The sequence below is a fragment of the Nomascus leucogenys genome, chromosome 8 (genome assembly GCF_006542625.1).
Source record: "Nomascus leucogenys isolate Asia chromosome 8, Asia_NLE_v1, whole genome shotgun sequence".
NCBI classification, from domain to species: Eukaryota; Metazoa; Chordata; class Mammalia; order Primates; family Hylobatidae; genus Nomascus; species Nomascus leucogenys.
In genome coordinates, this window is record NC_044388.1 from 19,738,206 (window position 1) to 19,755,018 (window position 16,813).

The following is a 16,813-nucleotide window of genomic DNA, read 5'->3' on the forward strand; positions in this document are numbered from 1 at the left end:
TACTGCTCTCAACAGTATATAAAATAATCCAACATTCTCTACTTACAATGAAGAATTTCAGATTTGGAACAAATACATTATTAACATATTAAGTACTCACCTCTTCTGCTTGCATCATTTTAAAAACCTCCCCAAATTCAGAATTTTCTCCTGTTCCAATGACAACACCCTAAGGGGAAAAACAGGAAAATACATTTACATCCAGATGAAATGTAAACCAAAACACATACACATACACATCCAACAACTTTCAAAGTCTTACCTACAGTGAAGATGTCTAACATACACACTCCTAAGATTTCCTCAGCAAATTTACTTTTTTATGTTACTGTCATTAGCATTTGCCCCTTATGATTTAAACCCTGGAAACAAACATTACATTAAACGTGTTGCTGGCCGGGTGCTGTGGCTCACGCCTATAATCCCAGTACTTTGGGTGGCCGAGGCGGGTGGATCACTTGAGGTCAGGAGTTGGAGACCAGCCTGGCCCACATGGTGAAATGCCATCTCTACTAAAAATACAAAAAATTAGCCAGGCGTGATGGGATATGCCTGTAATCCCTGCTATATGGGAGGCTGAGGCAGGAGAATCACTTGAACCTGGAAGGTGAAGGTTGCAGTGAGCCAAGATCGTGCCACTGCACTCCAGCCTGGATGACAAAGCGAGACTCCGTCTCAAAAAAAACATATAGCAGACTCAATTCTGAGGCCTATTTTTTGCCTATATTAGTATTTCTGAAATACAAATATGTATTATACTCAATAGGAGACACTTAATATAGTTTCTTTTTATCCCTAGTGAATGGTGTCTTTTGCACTGGTGGAGTATCAGAATTCAGGAAAAGAAGCATTTGAAATCGATCAACAGGTGAACGATAAATAGTCAGATTATTACAGCCAGTATCATATCAACTAAATTAAAATTTATTTAATAATAAACACAGCCATGAAAACACTGTTTCTCTCTTTAAAAAGAAACAGGTATTGAGGATTATCCATTATCTGGGAAATAGCGGAACTATGGAAATAGTATACTTCAGGGACACAGATTCTCCCCAGTTTCACAAATAGATGTAACGGGTTAAGTTCAATTTTATCTTTTGTCATGTATTTGAAAAATTCCACATAAAATCAGCAAAAAATAACTGAGAAAATAGTTTCAAACAAAGGAACTGCTTTTTTAAAATCAGGAAAAAAAATTTACCTTTGCTTTGCCACATCTGACCAGTGTTCCCATAAAGGCAATGTTACTTCTCGATGCAAGATCTCCATTAGTTGCAGCTGGCTGAGGAGCTGTCACCTTAGAACAAGGCGTTGTCTCACCTGTCAAGCTGGACTCATCAATGGAAAGATCCACAGCCTTAGGGAACATAAAGAATCCCAGATTCAAATTTTGTGCTACATTTAACATCTCTAGAGTTCATAACATCATCACTTCTTCCTCAAATATCCCTTTTCCATTGATTAGCCACATCTTGTATCAAAACCATCACTCTAAGACAAAAGACCAGAATCAGTACAATCATATTTTAAAATACAATTAAGTCAACAAAATCTAAGACATGCCAAGTAGAATGCTGTACCATGAGACTAGATTAGCCTAAAACTGAAAATACAACTAGGAAAAATTTGACACTAGCTAACACTCAATCTTCATCTAGAGAAAACTCAACTTTTCATGACAAAATATTATTTCCTAATTTTGTCATGTCCCTAAAGTTCTGGAAATATGGCTTGGCAGATTAAAACCATCGGCGATGACTGAAAGTGATACATGAATAAAGGGGAAAAATATTACTTAGAAATCATTTCATTATTTTGGAATCAATTTTCATAAAATCATTCTTGCTATACATGCCATTTATTCCAAATTACAATTTGCAAGACTCAAAAATGTATACAAATGTTTTCATGCAGATCATAACTATCATATCTTCCAACTCTGCAACAGGGCTCAATTTTGAAGGCTTCACTCCTGACACGGTATTTACCACCCAAGCATACAGAAAAAAGAAAAAAAAAAAACTATTTTATGAGTATAGATACATACACACATACATACATACATATATACAAACAAACAAGTGGGGAAGAGGACTAGGGCCAAGTAAGTCAGAAATAGTTAAGAGTTAAACAGCTTCCTCTACTGCAGTGCTCTCAAAACTTTCAATACATTAATGTGAATCACCTCAACAGGAATACAGATATACAGCAAAGCTTCTGAAAGGAGGACAGCATTACATCCACTACCTCAGAACTTGTTAGAAGTTAGAGTCCCTTGCTCCACCTCAAACACAGGGTGGAAAAAGTAAACCTAACAGACTGTATTTACAAGCCCTCCAGGTGATTCTGTTGCAAATTTCTATCCATTTTATTCCAGAAGCAATTATTCAAGGGTCCTTAGGATACTCTGTAAGAAACTAGGAATTAGTTCATGACTTTACTGATTTTACACGCTCATTCATTCACCCAACAAACATTTATTGACTATCAGTGTTAGGCACTGAGCAAGCTCCTGGAAAGAAAACAGGATAAATTACTGCACAGTATCACTGCTATTTTAGGCTGAGTCAGTATTCTCAAGGCCTGTCTTAACTCTCAGTTCACACTATGTACCAAGTATTCTAAATTTAAATTTTTTTTTTTTTGGCGGGGGGTGAAAAGTTATAAATTACATCTTTTCAAATGGTTCATTTCTGAGCATAAAAACCTCAACCTCATGTAAAATGATCATTAAAAATTGGTTCACAGAATCTTCATCTCCTCAACAAAACTGTTTTAATTTGATCAACAACATTCCTATATTCACTTAACAAATATTTATTACTGTTTACAATGTGCCAGGCCCTGTGCTTTATCACACACAGTAGCAGAATCAGCAGTGAACGAAACAAAGTTTCTACCCTTGGATATTAACGGGAAAGTGATTTTAAACAAGCACGAGTATATAACATAATGCCAGGTAGGGGGAAAACAACAAACATAATAAAAATAGAGTCACATTTTAGAAGAAAACATTCCCCAAAACCAGGTAATCCTCTGCAGAGCCCTGACAGACCGGAGAGCTCCAAGGCTGGGCCATAATTAGGGAGAGTGGATTTCATGTAAAGGCAATAACAAGTACAAAGACCTTGGGGACAGGAACATGCTTGGTGTGTTTGTGTGTTAGGCAAACATATAACTGCAAAAATAACAGTTTACATTAGATTGTTAAGTTTTAAAATATTCATCACGAAAATAAATATAACTCCAAAGAGACAAAATTGTGCTAGCATTTCCCAAAAGTTTAGATAATATGACAATAGAATGAATTTTAGTATCAAAATAAGCTTACAAAAATTATTCTTTAAAACACAGATCAATAGTCCTTTAGACTTTAAAGGATTTTGCATTTAACATTAATTGTGTATACAAACACAAACCAGTTAATAAATTCGAGTTCATTACCTTAACGCAACTGAAAATTTAAAAAACACCTGCCATGCTCAAAGGCAAGTGAATTTTTCTTTATTAAAGGAACATATTTACTTGACTTTTCTTTCCACGTTAACCTTGGAACTATTTAACTTTTCACATTAACACATTTATTAGCAAGGTAAGAGAAACAAATCTTAAAATGGGCCCTTCTTCAAAGACAATGCCAATACTAAAAATCAGCTGACATTTCATTGCTTACCATCTGCTAGGCACTATGCTACATATCTATGCTAAATTATCACATTTAATCCTACTAACAACTCCTATGAGGCAAGTAATTACTATTATTATCTGTTTTACAGGCACTGAAAGGTTAAGTAACTCATCCAATGTTATAGAGGTAGAACGCTATGCAGATAAAATTCCAGTGTTGAAAGATTTTAACTCCAGATTCCACTTATTTAGAGGATCAATCTGCAAATTATTTCTCCTCCCCAATTTTGTAACCACTTACAGAAAAATATAGGTATAACACATAAAGCAAAGATAGGTAAAAAATTATGTATTATCTGAATTACAAGTAAATTTATATAAGGTTCATTTTATTTAGCAAGCTCATCTTTAATGGTTGTTACAACAATCAGAGTTGCACGTAACTTTCCAAGATCTTAATTAGAAAAGAGACCCACTAATATTTAAAAATAAATACTTGTAGAAATTTACAGAATTCCTTCCGTAAGAGAAGTAAAACTCATGTTTTCCCTTTGAAGACTTTTGCTTTAAATGTAAATCTTAAACATGGATAAATACTAACATGAAGTGACCAATAGAGAAGGAATTTTTTTTTTTAATCTGTTGTTTTTAAAAAGAGGAAAAGCATGATTTCATGGCTCTGTCAGCAACCTAGCTCTTAGGTTTCAGCCTCAGAACAACATTCACCTTAAGAGAGCCCTTGTCTGGTGGAACAGACAAGCTGATGTGGAAGAAAAAGGAGCTCAGGACCCTAATTTTTTCCTATATCATTATAAATTTGTAACTAAAACTCAAATTATCATGAAATTTGTCTAAATCTTACAATGTCCCAATCTGCAAAGATTTCAACTATCTGTTGAATACGAATACTAAGTCACGTTATTTTCTCTTAATAGTGATTGCAAGAGTTTTCCTAGGAAGTAGTTTTGAGGGAGTAGAGGAAAAGAAAAGGTGGAATTTAATAAATTAAGCAAGCCTATTACAGTTTAATAAAGTCACAATTTAATTCGTCTGAGAAGAAAGATATTAGAGTCATTATTCATTGCATTCATGAGAGAGGGAAAAGTAGGATAAAGTGAAATCAAAGAATCAGCCAGCCCCATGACACCCGGCCAAAAGTTTAAGTATTAAACCCTCAGAAGACCTGTTAATGAACAAGAAAACTGATTTTCACTTTCATTCTTCTTCAAGCACTCTGGTGGAGGTGTGAATATGCTATAAAGCAGTTCAAAAATCAGAATATAAATAAGAATCAAGACGACTATCTAATCCACAGTCTAAATATTTAACATGTACACAATAAAAATGATTGGAAAATTCACAAGATTATTATTTCCATAAAACACTAGGGAGAAAGAAATCAAATGCCAGTCACAAAGGTTTCTTGAAAGGCAGAAAGTACTTTTAAAAATTCAGGTTAACATGGAACAACTGGCAGCTACAAATAAGTTCTTAAGCTAAAGAACGGTTTGACATACAGTATACTGATAAGGCAATCACCTCTCGACTCTAGAATTAAAAGCAAATCATTAAAAAGCAAATTAGAAATGGATTTCTCTCCCCAGAAAACAATCTTCCAAAATACTCACCTGTAGCTGCCTGATCATGATAAAATTTCTTACTTCTCTCAAAAATTAACATACCTCACTGTTCATGCAAATGAAGAAAAATGTAATTTAAAATCTTCATGTATTTAACTTATTAACACTCAAAGCCAAACCAACCAAGTGTTATGTATTACTGAAAACGATACATGAAATTGATTTTATCCCATGGTAAATGCTTACATAAATTGCTGACTTTCTGATTCGAGTATACAGAAAAAGTTATTCAGAAGATATAGCTGTTTCATCTACATTGAAAATGTTCGGTATAACCACCTTCCTCAATGATCTTAGCTACATCTTCTGAATAACTTGCTGCAGCTTCTCCATCAACATCTGCTGCTTCATCTTGCACTTATAGAGATGGCTTCTTTTCTTAAACCTCATGAACCAACCTCTGCAAGCTTCAAACTTTTCTTTGGCAGCTTCCTCACTTCTCTCGGCCTTCATAGAACTGAAGAGAGTTAGGGTCCTGCTCTGGATTAGGTTTGGTTTAAGGAAATATTGTGGCTGCTTCTATGTTTTATCGAAACCTTTCAAACTTTCTTCATATCCACAATAAGGATATTTTACTTCTTATCATTTGTGTGTTCACTGGAATAGCACTTTTAATTTCAAGAACTTTTTCTTTGCATTCACAACTTGGCTAATTGTTTGAGGCACGAGGCCTAGCCTTCAGCCTATCTTAGCTTTTGACATGCATTCCTCACTAAGCTTAATCATTTCTAGCTTTTGACTTAAAGTGAAAGACATGCGATTTTTCCTTTCATTTGAACACTTAAGAAGCCACTGTAGGGTTATTAATTGGCTTAATTTCCATATTGTTGTTTCTCAGAGAACAGGAAAGCCCAAGGAGAGGGAAAGAGTAGTCAGGCAGAGCAGCAGTAGAAAACACACAACATTTATTCATTACATTTATGGTCTTACATGAACATGGTTAATGGTGCCCCAAAACAATTTTAACAGTAACAGCAAAGATCACTGATTACCATAATAGACATAATATTGAAAAAGTCTGAAATACTGTGAGAATTACCAAAATGTGACACAAAGACACAAAGTGAGCACCATGCTGTTGGAAAAATGGTGCTAACAGACTTGCCTGACACAGGGCTGCCACAAATCTATTATTTTTTAAAATGTATTATCTTTGAAGCATGATAAAATGAGGTATGCCAGTACAATCTCAGAAGGAAAAAAGAGAAGGTGACAGAAAGAATAGCTGAAGATAAAATGGCTGAGAACTTCCCCAACTTGATGAAAGACATAAATCTACACAACCAAGGAGCTCAATGAAATCCAAATATAATAAACTCAAAGATATCCACAATTAAACACATTATAATCAAACCATTGAAAGATAAAGACAGAATCTTGAAAACAGCCACAGAAACAACTTATCACATAACAGAATTTTCATTAAGATTAATAGCTCATTCCTAATCAGAAACCACAGAGGCCAAAAAGAGCAGATATTTATAATATTCAGAAAAAAAAACCTGTCAACCAATAATTTTCTATCTGGCAACATTATCTTTTAAAAATGAAGGAGAAATTTTTAAATTCCTAAATAAACAAAAGCTAAAAGAGTTCATCACTAGTCAGACCTGACTCATAAGAAATGCTAAGAGACAGCCCTTTAGGCTGAAATAAGAAAGTAGAAAGTAACTCAAAGCCATATGAAGACATAAAGAATTCCAATGAAGCTAACTATGTAGGTAAACATAAAAGTCAGTATTATTGTATGTTGAGTTCGTGACTCCTGTGTTTGCTTCCTATATAATTAAAACTTATAAATGCATAAAATGCTTATAAATCTTTATTAATGGGCACAGAATGCATAAAGATGTCATTTGCAAAAATAACAAAGATGAGGGAGATGTGGGCTGTACGATTTTGTATGCTACTGAAGCAAAGTTGGTATCACTTCAAACTAGATTGTTATAAGACTAGGATGTTCATTGTAATCCACATATAATCACTAATAAGTAAATGGTACGCACAGAAAATAATTCGAGGGAATAAAAAAGGTACATCAAAAAAAATCAGTCGGAGGGGCATGGAAAAAAAATCAAACAAACACAAAGAAGGGCACAATGGAGAAACTGAGGAACATAAAAAGATAACACAAGTAGAAAACAAGTAACAACAGAAGTCCTTTCCTATCAGTATCACTGTAAGTGTAAATGGATTAAATTCACCAACTATGTGATATAAATCCTTACAATGGAAAATTATTTGGCAGTAAAAAACGACATACATGAATGAAGTACCTAAAAACGTTATGTTAAATGAAAGAGGCCAGACATAAAAGACTACATATTGTATGATTCTACTTATATGAAATGTCCAGAATAGGCACATGTATTTCAGTGGCAAGCAGATTAATGGCTGCTAGAGGCAGGGAAAATACAGGATGAATGCTAAAAAGGTAAAAGTTTTCTTTTGAGGGTGATGAAAATGCTCTACAATTAGATTGTAGCGATGGGTGTACAACTGTGAATATACTGAAAACCACTGAATGATACACCTTAAATGTGTGAACTGTATGATATGCACATTATATCTCAATAAAGCTGTTTTAATAATTTTTTTTTAATGTGGTGGATGGACCGGTGCTTTTGGCATGGTCTAAGAGCTGGTTAAGTATGCAGAATCTCAGGCCCCACCCTACACCTGCCAAAACAGAGCCTAGCTGATTCCTATGCACATTACAAGTTGGAATGCATTGCTCTAGGGCAACTCTATGTCACAGTGACAAAACAGGCCTGAAAAAATAAAGCAGCTTGCCTAGGCTCACATGGTCAATTCATTTCATGAGCAGACACATATCATTCTTTGAATCACAGTTGTTTGCAAGTTGGTGTCTGCCAAAGGAGAGGGCACAAACTGTCTTTTTCACTTCTAAGCCCTGAAGCCTGGTACAATGTGCCAAAATGGTTTTCAAATATGTGCTAAATGGCGAAAATGGTTTCATAATAGACCGATTTCCTAAGAAATGGATTACAATTGCCTAAATTAGCTTCATTACCAACATAAGTAAATTTAAAATATCACCATATGCTTACATTTTATCAAATATTTGAAAAGATTCTTTTTTGAAAAAGCATACCAAACCAAATCAGAATTGTAACCTGGGTTTTACCAGAGTATTTTTTCACTGAGTAAAATGGAATATGTATTTTATTAACTCAGGGAATCAGAATGCTTGACACAAAATGATTGCTCCAGTAATGGATTTACCCAACGTGGAGGAAGCTGCTTGTTAGCGGGTCTTAACAACAGACTGGGCAAGAATGTGAGCCTCACAAATAGGAACATAATGGCTACGTGGGGTTCCAGTCAAGGAGATTATTTCTGACTCCTTCAGGTGGCAGGTAGCTAAAGTATATCTGTGCTGGCTCAATGATGCCCATTATCTCTGGTTTTTACTTCTCCTTAGAACTAGGGAACAGAAAGGAACAAGCCCTGAAGACACCAAAAACTACTCACTGAGCCAAACTCCTATACTATAGCAAAGTACAAGGATTCATGAGATTAAAATATGGCTCACAATATAATGCCCACTGGCGTGTTCTTAAGTTTGAATTCCTGAGCTTGGCCCCAGTAGATCCTAACTCCTAATAGAACTAACCTTTCTGCCCAGATTAAAATGGTCTGATAATCCAGTATCATAAAAACAGCTTAATCTTGGCTGCTAGCCCAAGTGGTAATTCTCTGAAAGAAGTCTGATACATTTAGAAAATCATCAGATCAAAAACAGGTTTAAAAAAATGATGTGGGCCAACTATAAGCACATGAACCACAAAGCAAAGTGTCAATGGACTTATTCAGAACTTCAAGTGAAAGAAAATCTTGCTATCATTTCAAGCGATGTATTATTGGGCTTAGAAAGTTATAGCTGAGAGAGGTAAAATATTTTCAAAAGACACACACACACAAAAAAAAACCGCAACCTTTTTTCATCTGACCCTCATGCTGTTTTTTCTTACAAAGAGTTCTTTATTCAAATATTGATACAGACTTTACCTGGAACAACACCGAAAATATGCTGTGTTTTCACAAAGGCAAAATACACTGTTCAATGATAGACTGGATTAAGAAAATGTGGCACATATACACCAGGGAATACTATGCAGCCATAAAAAATGATGAGTTCATGTCCTTTGTAGGGACATGGAGGAAGCTGGAAATCATCATTCTGAGCAAACTATCACCAAGGACACAAAACTAAACACTGCATGTTCTCACTCACAGGTGGGAATTGAACAATGAGAACACTTGGACACAGGGTTGGGAACATCACACAATGGGGCCTGTCGTGGGGTGGGGGTAGGGGGGTGGGAGAGCATTAGGAGATATACCTAATGTAAATGACAAGTTAACGGGTGCAGCACACCAACATGGCACATGTATACATATGTAACAAACCTGCACGTTGTGCACATGTGCCCCAGAACTTAAAGTATAATAATAAAAAATAAAAATAAAATGTACTGTTATCCAGGCATACATAGTCAATAAGATTGCTTCATCTAAAGTCATTGTCTGACCAATCCATTGGTTATCATCAAGTAATTGGCCAGTGGTGCCTCTTCTCAACACTAAAAGTTAAAACAAAAACCCTCAGGGGGAAAAAAAAACAAAGAACATGCCCAAAGCTCAATTCCTCTAAGTTTTACTGTCCTAGCTCCATCAGTGCCTCTCAGGCTCCTGCTGGAAAGGCCACTGCCACCAACCATACAGTCCTCCCTCTGTAGCAGTGGATTCAACCAATCACAGGTGGAAAATATTCAAAGAAAGTAAGTATAATTAAAAAAAATACAAAAGTAAAAAAAATACGCATTTTTTAAAATACAGTATAACAACTGTTGACATAGCATTTATATTTTATTAGGAGTTATAAGTAATCTAGAGATGATTTAAAGTATACAGAAAAATGTGCAGAGGTTATATATAAATACTACTCAATTGTATGTAAAGGACTTGAGCATCTTTGGATTTTGCTCTCTGTGGATCTACTATGACCAATCCCCACTGGATACAAGGGAAAACTATCTTGGCTCAACCACTGGCTTCTGAAAACCTGACACAGGCAAGGGGAAAACTACACAATTCCTTAAGTTATCAATATTAGTCATTAAAAAGTATATACAAAATGGCAGTCTCAACCTGCTACAGTCTTAACTGTGTATCCCAAAAAGTCATATGCTATAGCTCTACAGTCAATGTTACAGTATTTGGAGATGGGGCCCTGGGAAGTAATTAGGGTTTGATGCGGTCATGAGGCTAGTCCTAATGATGCCATTAGTGGCTGTATAAAAGGAAAAGAGAGAAATTGCTGTCTCCGCCACGTGAGGACACTGCAAGAAGATAGCCATCTCAAGCTAGCAAGAGTCCTCACCAGAAACCAAACCCTGCCAGACCTTGACCTTGAACTTCCAGCCTCTGTAACTGTGAAAAATAAATGGCATGGTATTTTGTTAAAGCAGCCCAAGCTAAGAAACAACCTATGAAGATAAAAGTTGTACCAGATAAAAGTTGTACAGCAGTCAGGACACTGAATGTGCTAAACAAGAAGCTGCTGAGGACCCAGGCAAGTTTACAGTCAAACTCTGAAAGCACTAAAATTTTTGACAGTTACAAAATGATGACACTAAAGTTGCAACCATGGCTTTAGGCCTAGTTTGTAAGAGAACTAACTACATAGCAGAAGTTCACAGACTTGCTTTCTCTAAAGTGAAATCCATGTGCTTTGGAAGAAATTGGTGATATCCCAAAGCTGACTAAGGAGTTTTCTGGTTCCTTTAAACCCTAATGACAGTATTTCATACAGTAGTATCAAATGACCAGCTAGCCTTACAAAATTATCCAAAGATCACCACAGCCAAACTGAGCCAACAAAACTCCAATAAGCCAGTTTAATTTCAAAAAACTAGCAGCTTCTGTGTCCAGAAGAGAAACTGACTTTATCAGCCTATATCTTAAGTCAATACATTCAAATTTAGATGCAGGATAAAAGACCCCCAACTCTTTAAGGAAAGTTATTTCAATCTGCAGTCAAAGTAGTTGCAAAAGTCTGTTTGGGGTACCAAGTAACAGGCAAAACAAATAGGGCAGAATTAAAGTAGAGAGATTAAAAAATGTTCAACTATATATGTAAAAGTGGATTAACTAGAACAAAATCAACCTAACTACAGTACTGCAGAATAAAATGTGCTGATGAAGTGCTTGCAAAGTTAACAAGCAGGGGGAAAACAATAATAACTAATAAATTACTCCACAAGACATATGCTTATAATTCTTATTAAATTCACAATGTCGGCTGGGAGCAGTGGCTCATGACTGTAATCCCAGCACTTTGGGAGGCTGAGGCAGGTGGATCACCTGAGGTCAGGAGTTCAAAACCAGCCTGGCCAACATGGCAAAACCCCGTCTCCACTAAAAATACTAAAAAATTAGCCAGGCGTGGTGGCAGGCACCTGTAATCTCAGCTACTTGGGAGCCTGAGGCAGGAGAATTGCTTGAATCCAGGAGATGGAGACTGCAGTGAGCTGAGATCACACCATTGCACTCCAGCCTGGGCAACAGAGTGAGACTCCATCTCAAAAACAAATAAAAATAAAATAAAAAATTCACAATGTCTTCAATATATATTTGCTGAGTAGATAAAATACATACTAATCCATACTGACAGGTTTTCTTTCCTGTTTACATGTGAACTTTGAAATAATTAACTGTCAAGTCAATTAACCCTTAGTTAAATGAAAACCCTAAAATAGTTTAGCAAGCCCTAATGGTGTTTTGAAGTTTCTATCATTATACTTCTTGAACCATGCAAATGAGAAACACCACCTTCTAACTATCCCAATGAGAAGTTCTGTTTCTCAACTGGAAGAGAAGCAGCCCAGAATAAAGAATGGCATAAACTCCATGAATTTAAATTAGGGTTTTTCTGGGGGAGGGGGAAGATAACTTATGCCAAGTGACAAGACTACTTAATCTCTGAGGAAGAATAATTCAAGGTATTGTCTTCGGCAAAATATTAGGAACTGAAGGAAAGAAGAGTAGAAAAGAATTAACATGAAAAAGACCTCAAAGAGGAGAAAAAAGATAATGAAGTAAAATTAGTAACACTTGCAATATTATCAATTATTCCTAGTCACCCAATTAAAGCAATCCACTAGCTTTCTAAGGATAAATTTCAAATATCTGGAAAAAAAGGCCTCTGCTTAAAGATTAAGCGAAGTTTGTTCTTATTATAGTCTGAAAGGTTTTTCAGGCCTTCTACAGCATCTATGAGAACACTCATACTTTTGGCCATAGTATTTAAAGACTGACCACTCTGTAGGTGTTAACAGCTTAATTCCAATGGTGGATAAGACCTGCATACTAAGGGGTTCTGAAAGCCTGTTAAACTAGGTGCCTATCTCCATTTTCCAGTTCTTCAATCTATTCTACACACTGTAGCCAGGTTAAGGATAACATTATTTAGCAACTACACAGGAGCCTCAAAAGGTAACTCCTAACCAAAAAAATCTGAAGTTAAGCCTAGTATCCAAGGCCTCTTAAATCTGATTCCATCACACGTTTTCTATCCTTACCATGTCCCAACAGAGTTTCATACACTGGAATGTTCATAGTGATCTGAATGGTGTTGCTTCATTGTCTTCCCCATCTTTGTCCAGTACTACTCTTCAATTATCACTGCCAAAGCCATGTGGTCTGAGGCATATTCTGATCTCATTCAAATCAGGTGGAACCTCTCCCTTCTTTAAATGTCTATATCCTATTCTTTGAACTTCTCTTACTCAATTACTGAGTTCTATTTTATGGTGAGTAATTTGTGTACACATAGTATGTTCCCTACTCACAAGTATTCTATCATATCATCTTGGTATCTCCCACAGTCCCTAACATGCAGGTTTCTATAAAGATCTGCTGATTCACTAAACAGACACCTCAAAAGATGTTATAGTAGAGACAGACATATTTTAGTGAAAAAAAAAAGTTTATATATGTCACATTTTAAAGTAGAATACCAAATGTTTCAAATCAACTATGTGTTAATTCCTTAAAACTAGTAACGTTTATCCTTTAATCTACATCCACGTATTTTCACTTATTACAATCAGATCCCCAAACTTACCTCAAACAAGCGTAAGTCAGCAGGAACTCTGTCCCCAACAGAAAGGCAAACTGTATCACCTGGAACCAAGTCTCGGGCAAGTGTATGCTCCAATTTTCCTTCACGCACACTGTAACATGAAATAGAAACAACCATGGTTAAAAAAAAAAAAAATTCATACAACTTATCTTAAAAAATTATTTCCAGTAGGCTTGTCTGAGGAAAAGGCAAATGTAAGAACCAAGAAAAAGACTGTTTCTAAACAATTAAGATGCCAAGATGACAGAAAATCACTTGAAAAACAAATTATTTGTTCAAATGTAAAATGTGCAAATTGAAGCAACCTTTTGAATCACCTGGGTCTGTTTGATTGTGAATCACTATACCCAGAATAGTGCTTAGCACATACTTGTGTGTGGACGCACACACACACACACACACACACACACACAATCTGTTAAATACAGCCGGGCACAGTGGCTCATGCCTGTAATCCCAACACTTTGGGAGGCCAAGGTGGGCAGATCACGAGGTCAGGAGATCGAGATCATCCTGGCTAACATGGTGAAACCCATCTCTACTAAAAATACAAAAGATAATCTGAGCGTGGTAGCGGGCGCCTGTAGTCCCAGCTACTCAGGAGGCTGAGACAGGAGAATGGCGTGAACCCGGCAGACGGAGCTTGCAGTGAGCCGAGATTGTGTGCCACTGCACTCCAGCCTGGGTGACAGAGCCAGACTCCGTCTAAAAAAAAAAAAAAAAAAAAAAAAACTGTTAAAGACATCCATGTCTCTAGAATCTCGGATTTTAAAGTTTTCAATGGTACAGTTTTGCTACATTAATGAGACCAGGAACTTTTTGTGTCAGATTAATAGTGTCTTCCTTATGTTCAGACAAAGTGGGGATAACAATATATACGGTACTAGTCACATTCAACTTCTATTTTTAAAGGGGCAGAAATCCATACCAAAAAAAGGATCATACCAATGGCATTCTGGTGGCACAAGTTTACTCAATTCTTCAAGAGATTTTTCTGAACGATATTCCTATTCAAACAAAAAAAAGTAGAATTTAATTTTGTTCCCATGAATATATTCCATTTAGACTTATTAATCTCAATCATTATTTTAAAATTTCCCCCAATTCTCATCTTTTCCTTTACTTGTGCTTATATTCTTACCCAGAAAAGCTGTCCCTTATTTTAAAATGTTAAATTGTAGAGATCAATTTTGATAATTAAATATTCCCAGTTTTACATTTTAATATTCAATGTACAAACCTAAGGTTATTTAGAATAAAAATGAAAACTGACTAATATGTCCAAAGAGTACAAAATTTGAGTCATTTAAAGTTTTAAGTCATTGAGCCTTAAAATTTAGATAATCTTATATTAAGTGTCTAATGACCACAGAAGTCAAAGATAATTAACTGTAAACAACATTTGCTTTAGGAATTTAAGCCCGTGCTAATAGCAATGGTTTACGAAGTAAACCATTAGAACAAACATGGGATAGACAAGGAATAAGATGTGGCTGGCTCTATACTGACAGACCCAGTTCCCATCAACCTGTGTATCCAAAAGGGAAAATTCTCAGGAGTTCTAACAATGTGATTTCCAGCCTTCTTCCATCCAGATAACAAAAAGCTGAGGATTGGTCAGAAACATCCTTCGACTCACAATACTATTTAGTCCACATTTCCATGAGCAGTCTTGCATCACACATCACTGCTATTTTTGCCTCATGTCTGTAGTAAGCAAAAGAATCTTCTAATCTAAGGTCAAAAGAGGGAGAGGCAAATAGTGGAGGTAGAAGGGTTGGGAGTGTTTTGAAATGACTGCAGTGCTAGTACCAGTCAAAATGTCCTATCCATTACAAACTTCAAACAGAAAACACAAGGCTATGTAAGAATAACTTAGAACACAATCAGTCTCTACTTAATCTTAGAGTGACAAATATAAGGAAAATCTACAAATGTAAAAATCATAAGACAACACCCCAAACACATGAAGGATATTAAGGAATTTGGAAGTTTACCCAAAAATTCTGTAATATGCTAGAAAATACCCATCAATCCTAGATCCCAGTAATAAATGACATAGATGCTGCCCAATCTTTACCTATCTCTTCTGGTTTCTTAGCCTCTACTCCCTACAATTATAAAGATACCTCTATATCAAAATGATCATTAAACATACCACGTAAAACCTAATAAATGCCTAAAAGTCATTTTTCAAATTTATTGTAAGGTGACATCATTATGACTATATAAAACAATTAGCTATTTTTATGGCTGAGAAGAAGTACAGTGGTGTGGGGAATGGGGATTACAAAGACACACGGAAAAAAGGCAGGACATAAATATAAAAAGGAATACAAAAAACCCTCTTAAGACACAGGTAATATAGCACAAATAACAAATAATGATAAAGTATTAAGAATTTTTTATACATTTTTGATAAAGAGCTTTTTGATTAAAGCATTATGATAAGTTCAACTGACAGTAAATAGGATCTTTTTGGAGAGGATTTTTACTTGTTTATAGACTATTTTGTTGGTTTCACAGGCATATTTGGTGATGGGTCATGTGTGTAAGAATCAGACCTAGCAATTTGAAACTAGGCTTTTTATAAAGTTTTCATCCTTTTGTGAGATTTCCATCAAATGTACCTATCATAAACATATTTAATAGTCTCAGCCATAGCATTTAATGTGTATAACAACACTATCTTGTGTAAAATTCCATACTGACTTATGTTAAAATCACAATTTTGTGGTGTTTTTTGAAAGCATGGGCTTTCTAGTGATCAAAGAGAACAAGGTACTACGGTCTTCCATACATAGTGATACTATTTCCAGGAATCCTTCTGAAGTAGGGCACTCCATATATCTGACATATTCTTTTTTTTGAGACAGAGTCTCGCTCTGTTGCCCAGGCTGGAATGCAGTGGTGCGATCTCGGCTCACTGCAAGCTCCGCCTCCCAGGTTCACGCCATTCCCCTGCCTCAGCCTCCCACGTAGCTGGGACTACAGGCACCCGCCACCACGCCCAGCTAATTTTTTGTATTTTTTTAGTAGAGATGGGGTTTCACTGTGTTAGCCAGGATGGTCTCGATCTCCTGACCTTGTGATCCCCCCCTCGGCCTCCCAAAGTGCTGGGACTACAGGCGTGAGCCACCGCGCCTGGCCCTGACACATTCTTAAAGATGCAAGAAGGTCCAGTTAGTGGTCCAGTGGGTCATACCACTCACTTGGCTGAATGAATAGCTGCCTTGAATAATGCTTAGCCTGAAATGACCTATGCTAGACTAACCAGCTCCACCTGACCATGGGCAACATTTGTCCAAGCAAGAAGATTCCCCTAAAAGTGGAACCCTGATAGTCTACTAATGGAGCTCACAAACCTGCTGCA

At 36.1% G+C, this 16,813-nt stretch overlaps 1 protein-coding gene across 4 annotated transcripts in view; it reads right to left on the reverse strand.

Moving 5' to 3' along the window:
• The window catches only part of ATP2C1 (ATPase secretory pathway Ca2+ transporting 1), a 154,751-nt gene that overhangs the window by 61,513 nt on the left and 76,425 nt on the right, over positions 1-16,813 (reverse strand). For all 4 annotated transcript variants that reach the window (XM_003265403.4, XM_030816834.1, XM_030816835.1 and 1 more), the window contains 4 exons: positions 14,386-14,447; positions 13,423-13,531; positions 1,205-1,360; positions 101-169 (listed from right to left, as the gene is read on the reverse strand). In XM_003265403.4, coding sequence (XP_003265451.1) covers positions 101-169; positions 1,205-1,360; positions 13,423-13,531; positions 14,386-14,447 — 396 coding nt within the window. The remainder of the gene's footprint in view (positions 1-100; positions 170-1,204; positions 1,361-13,422; positions 13,532-14,385; positions 14,448-16,813) is intronic.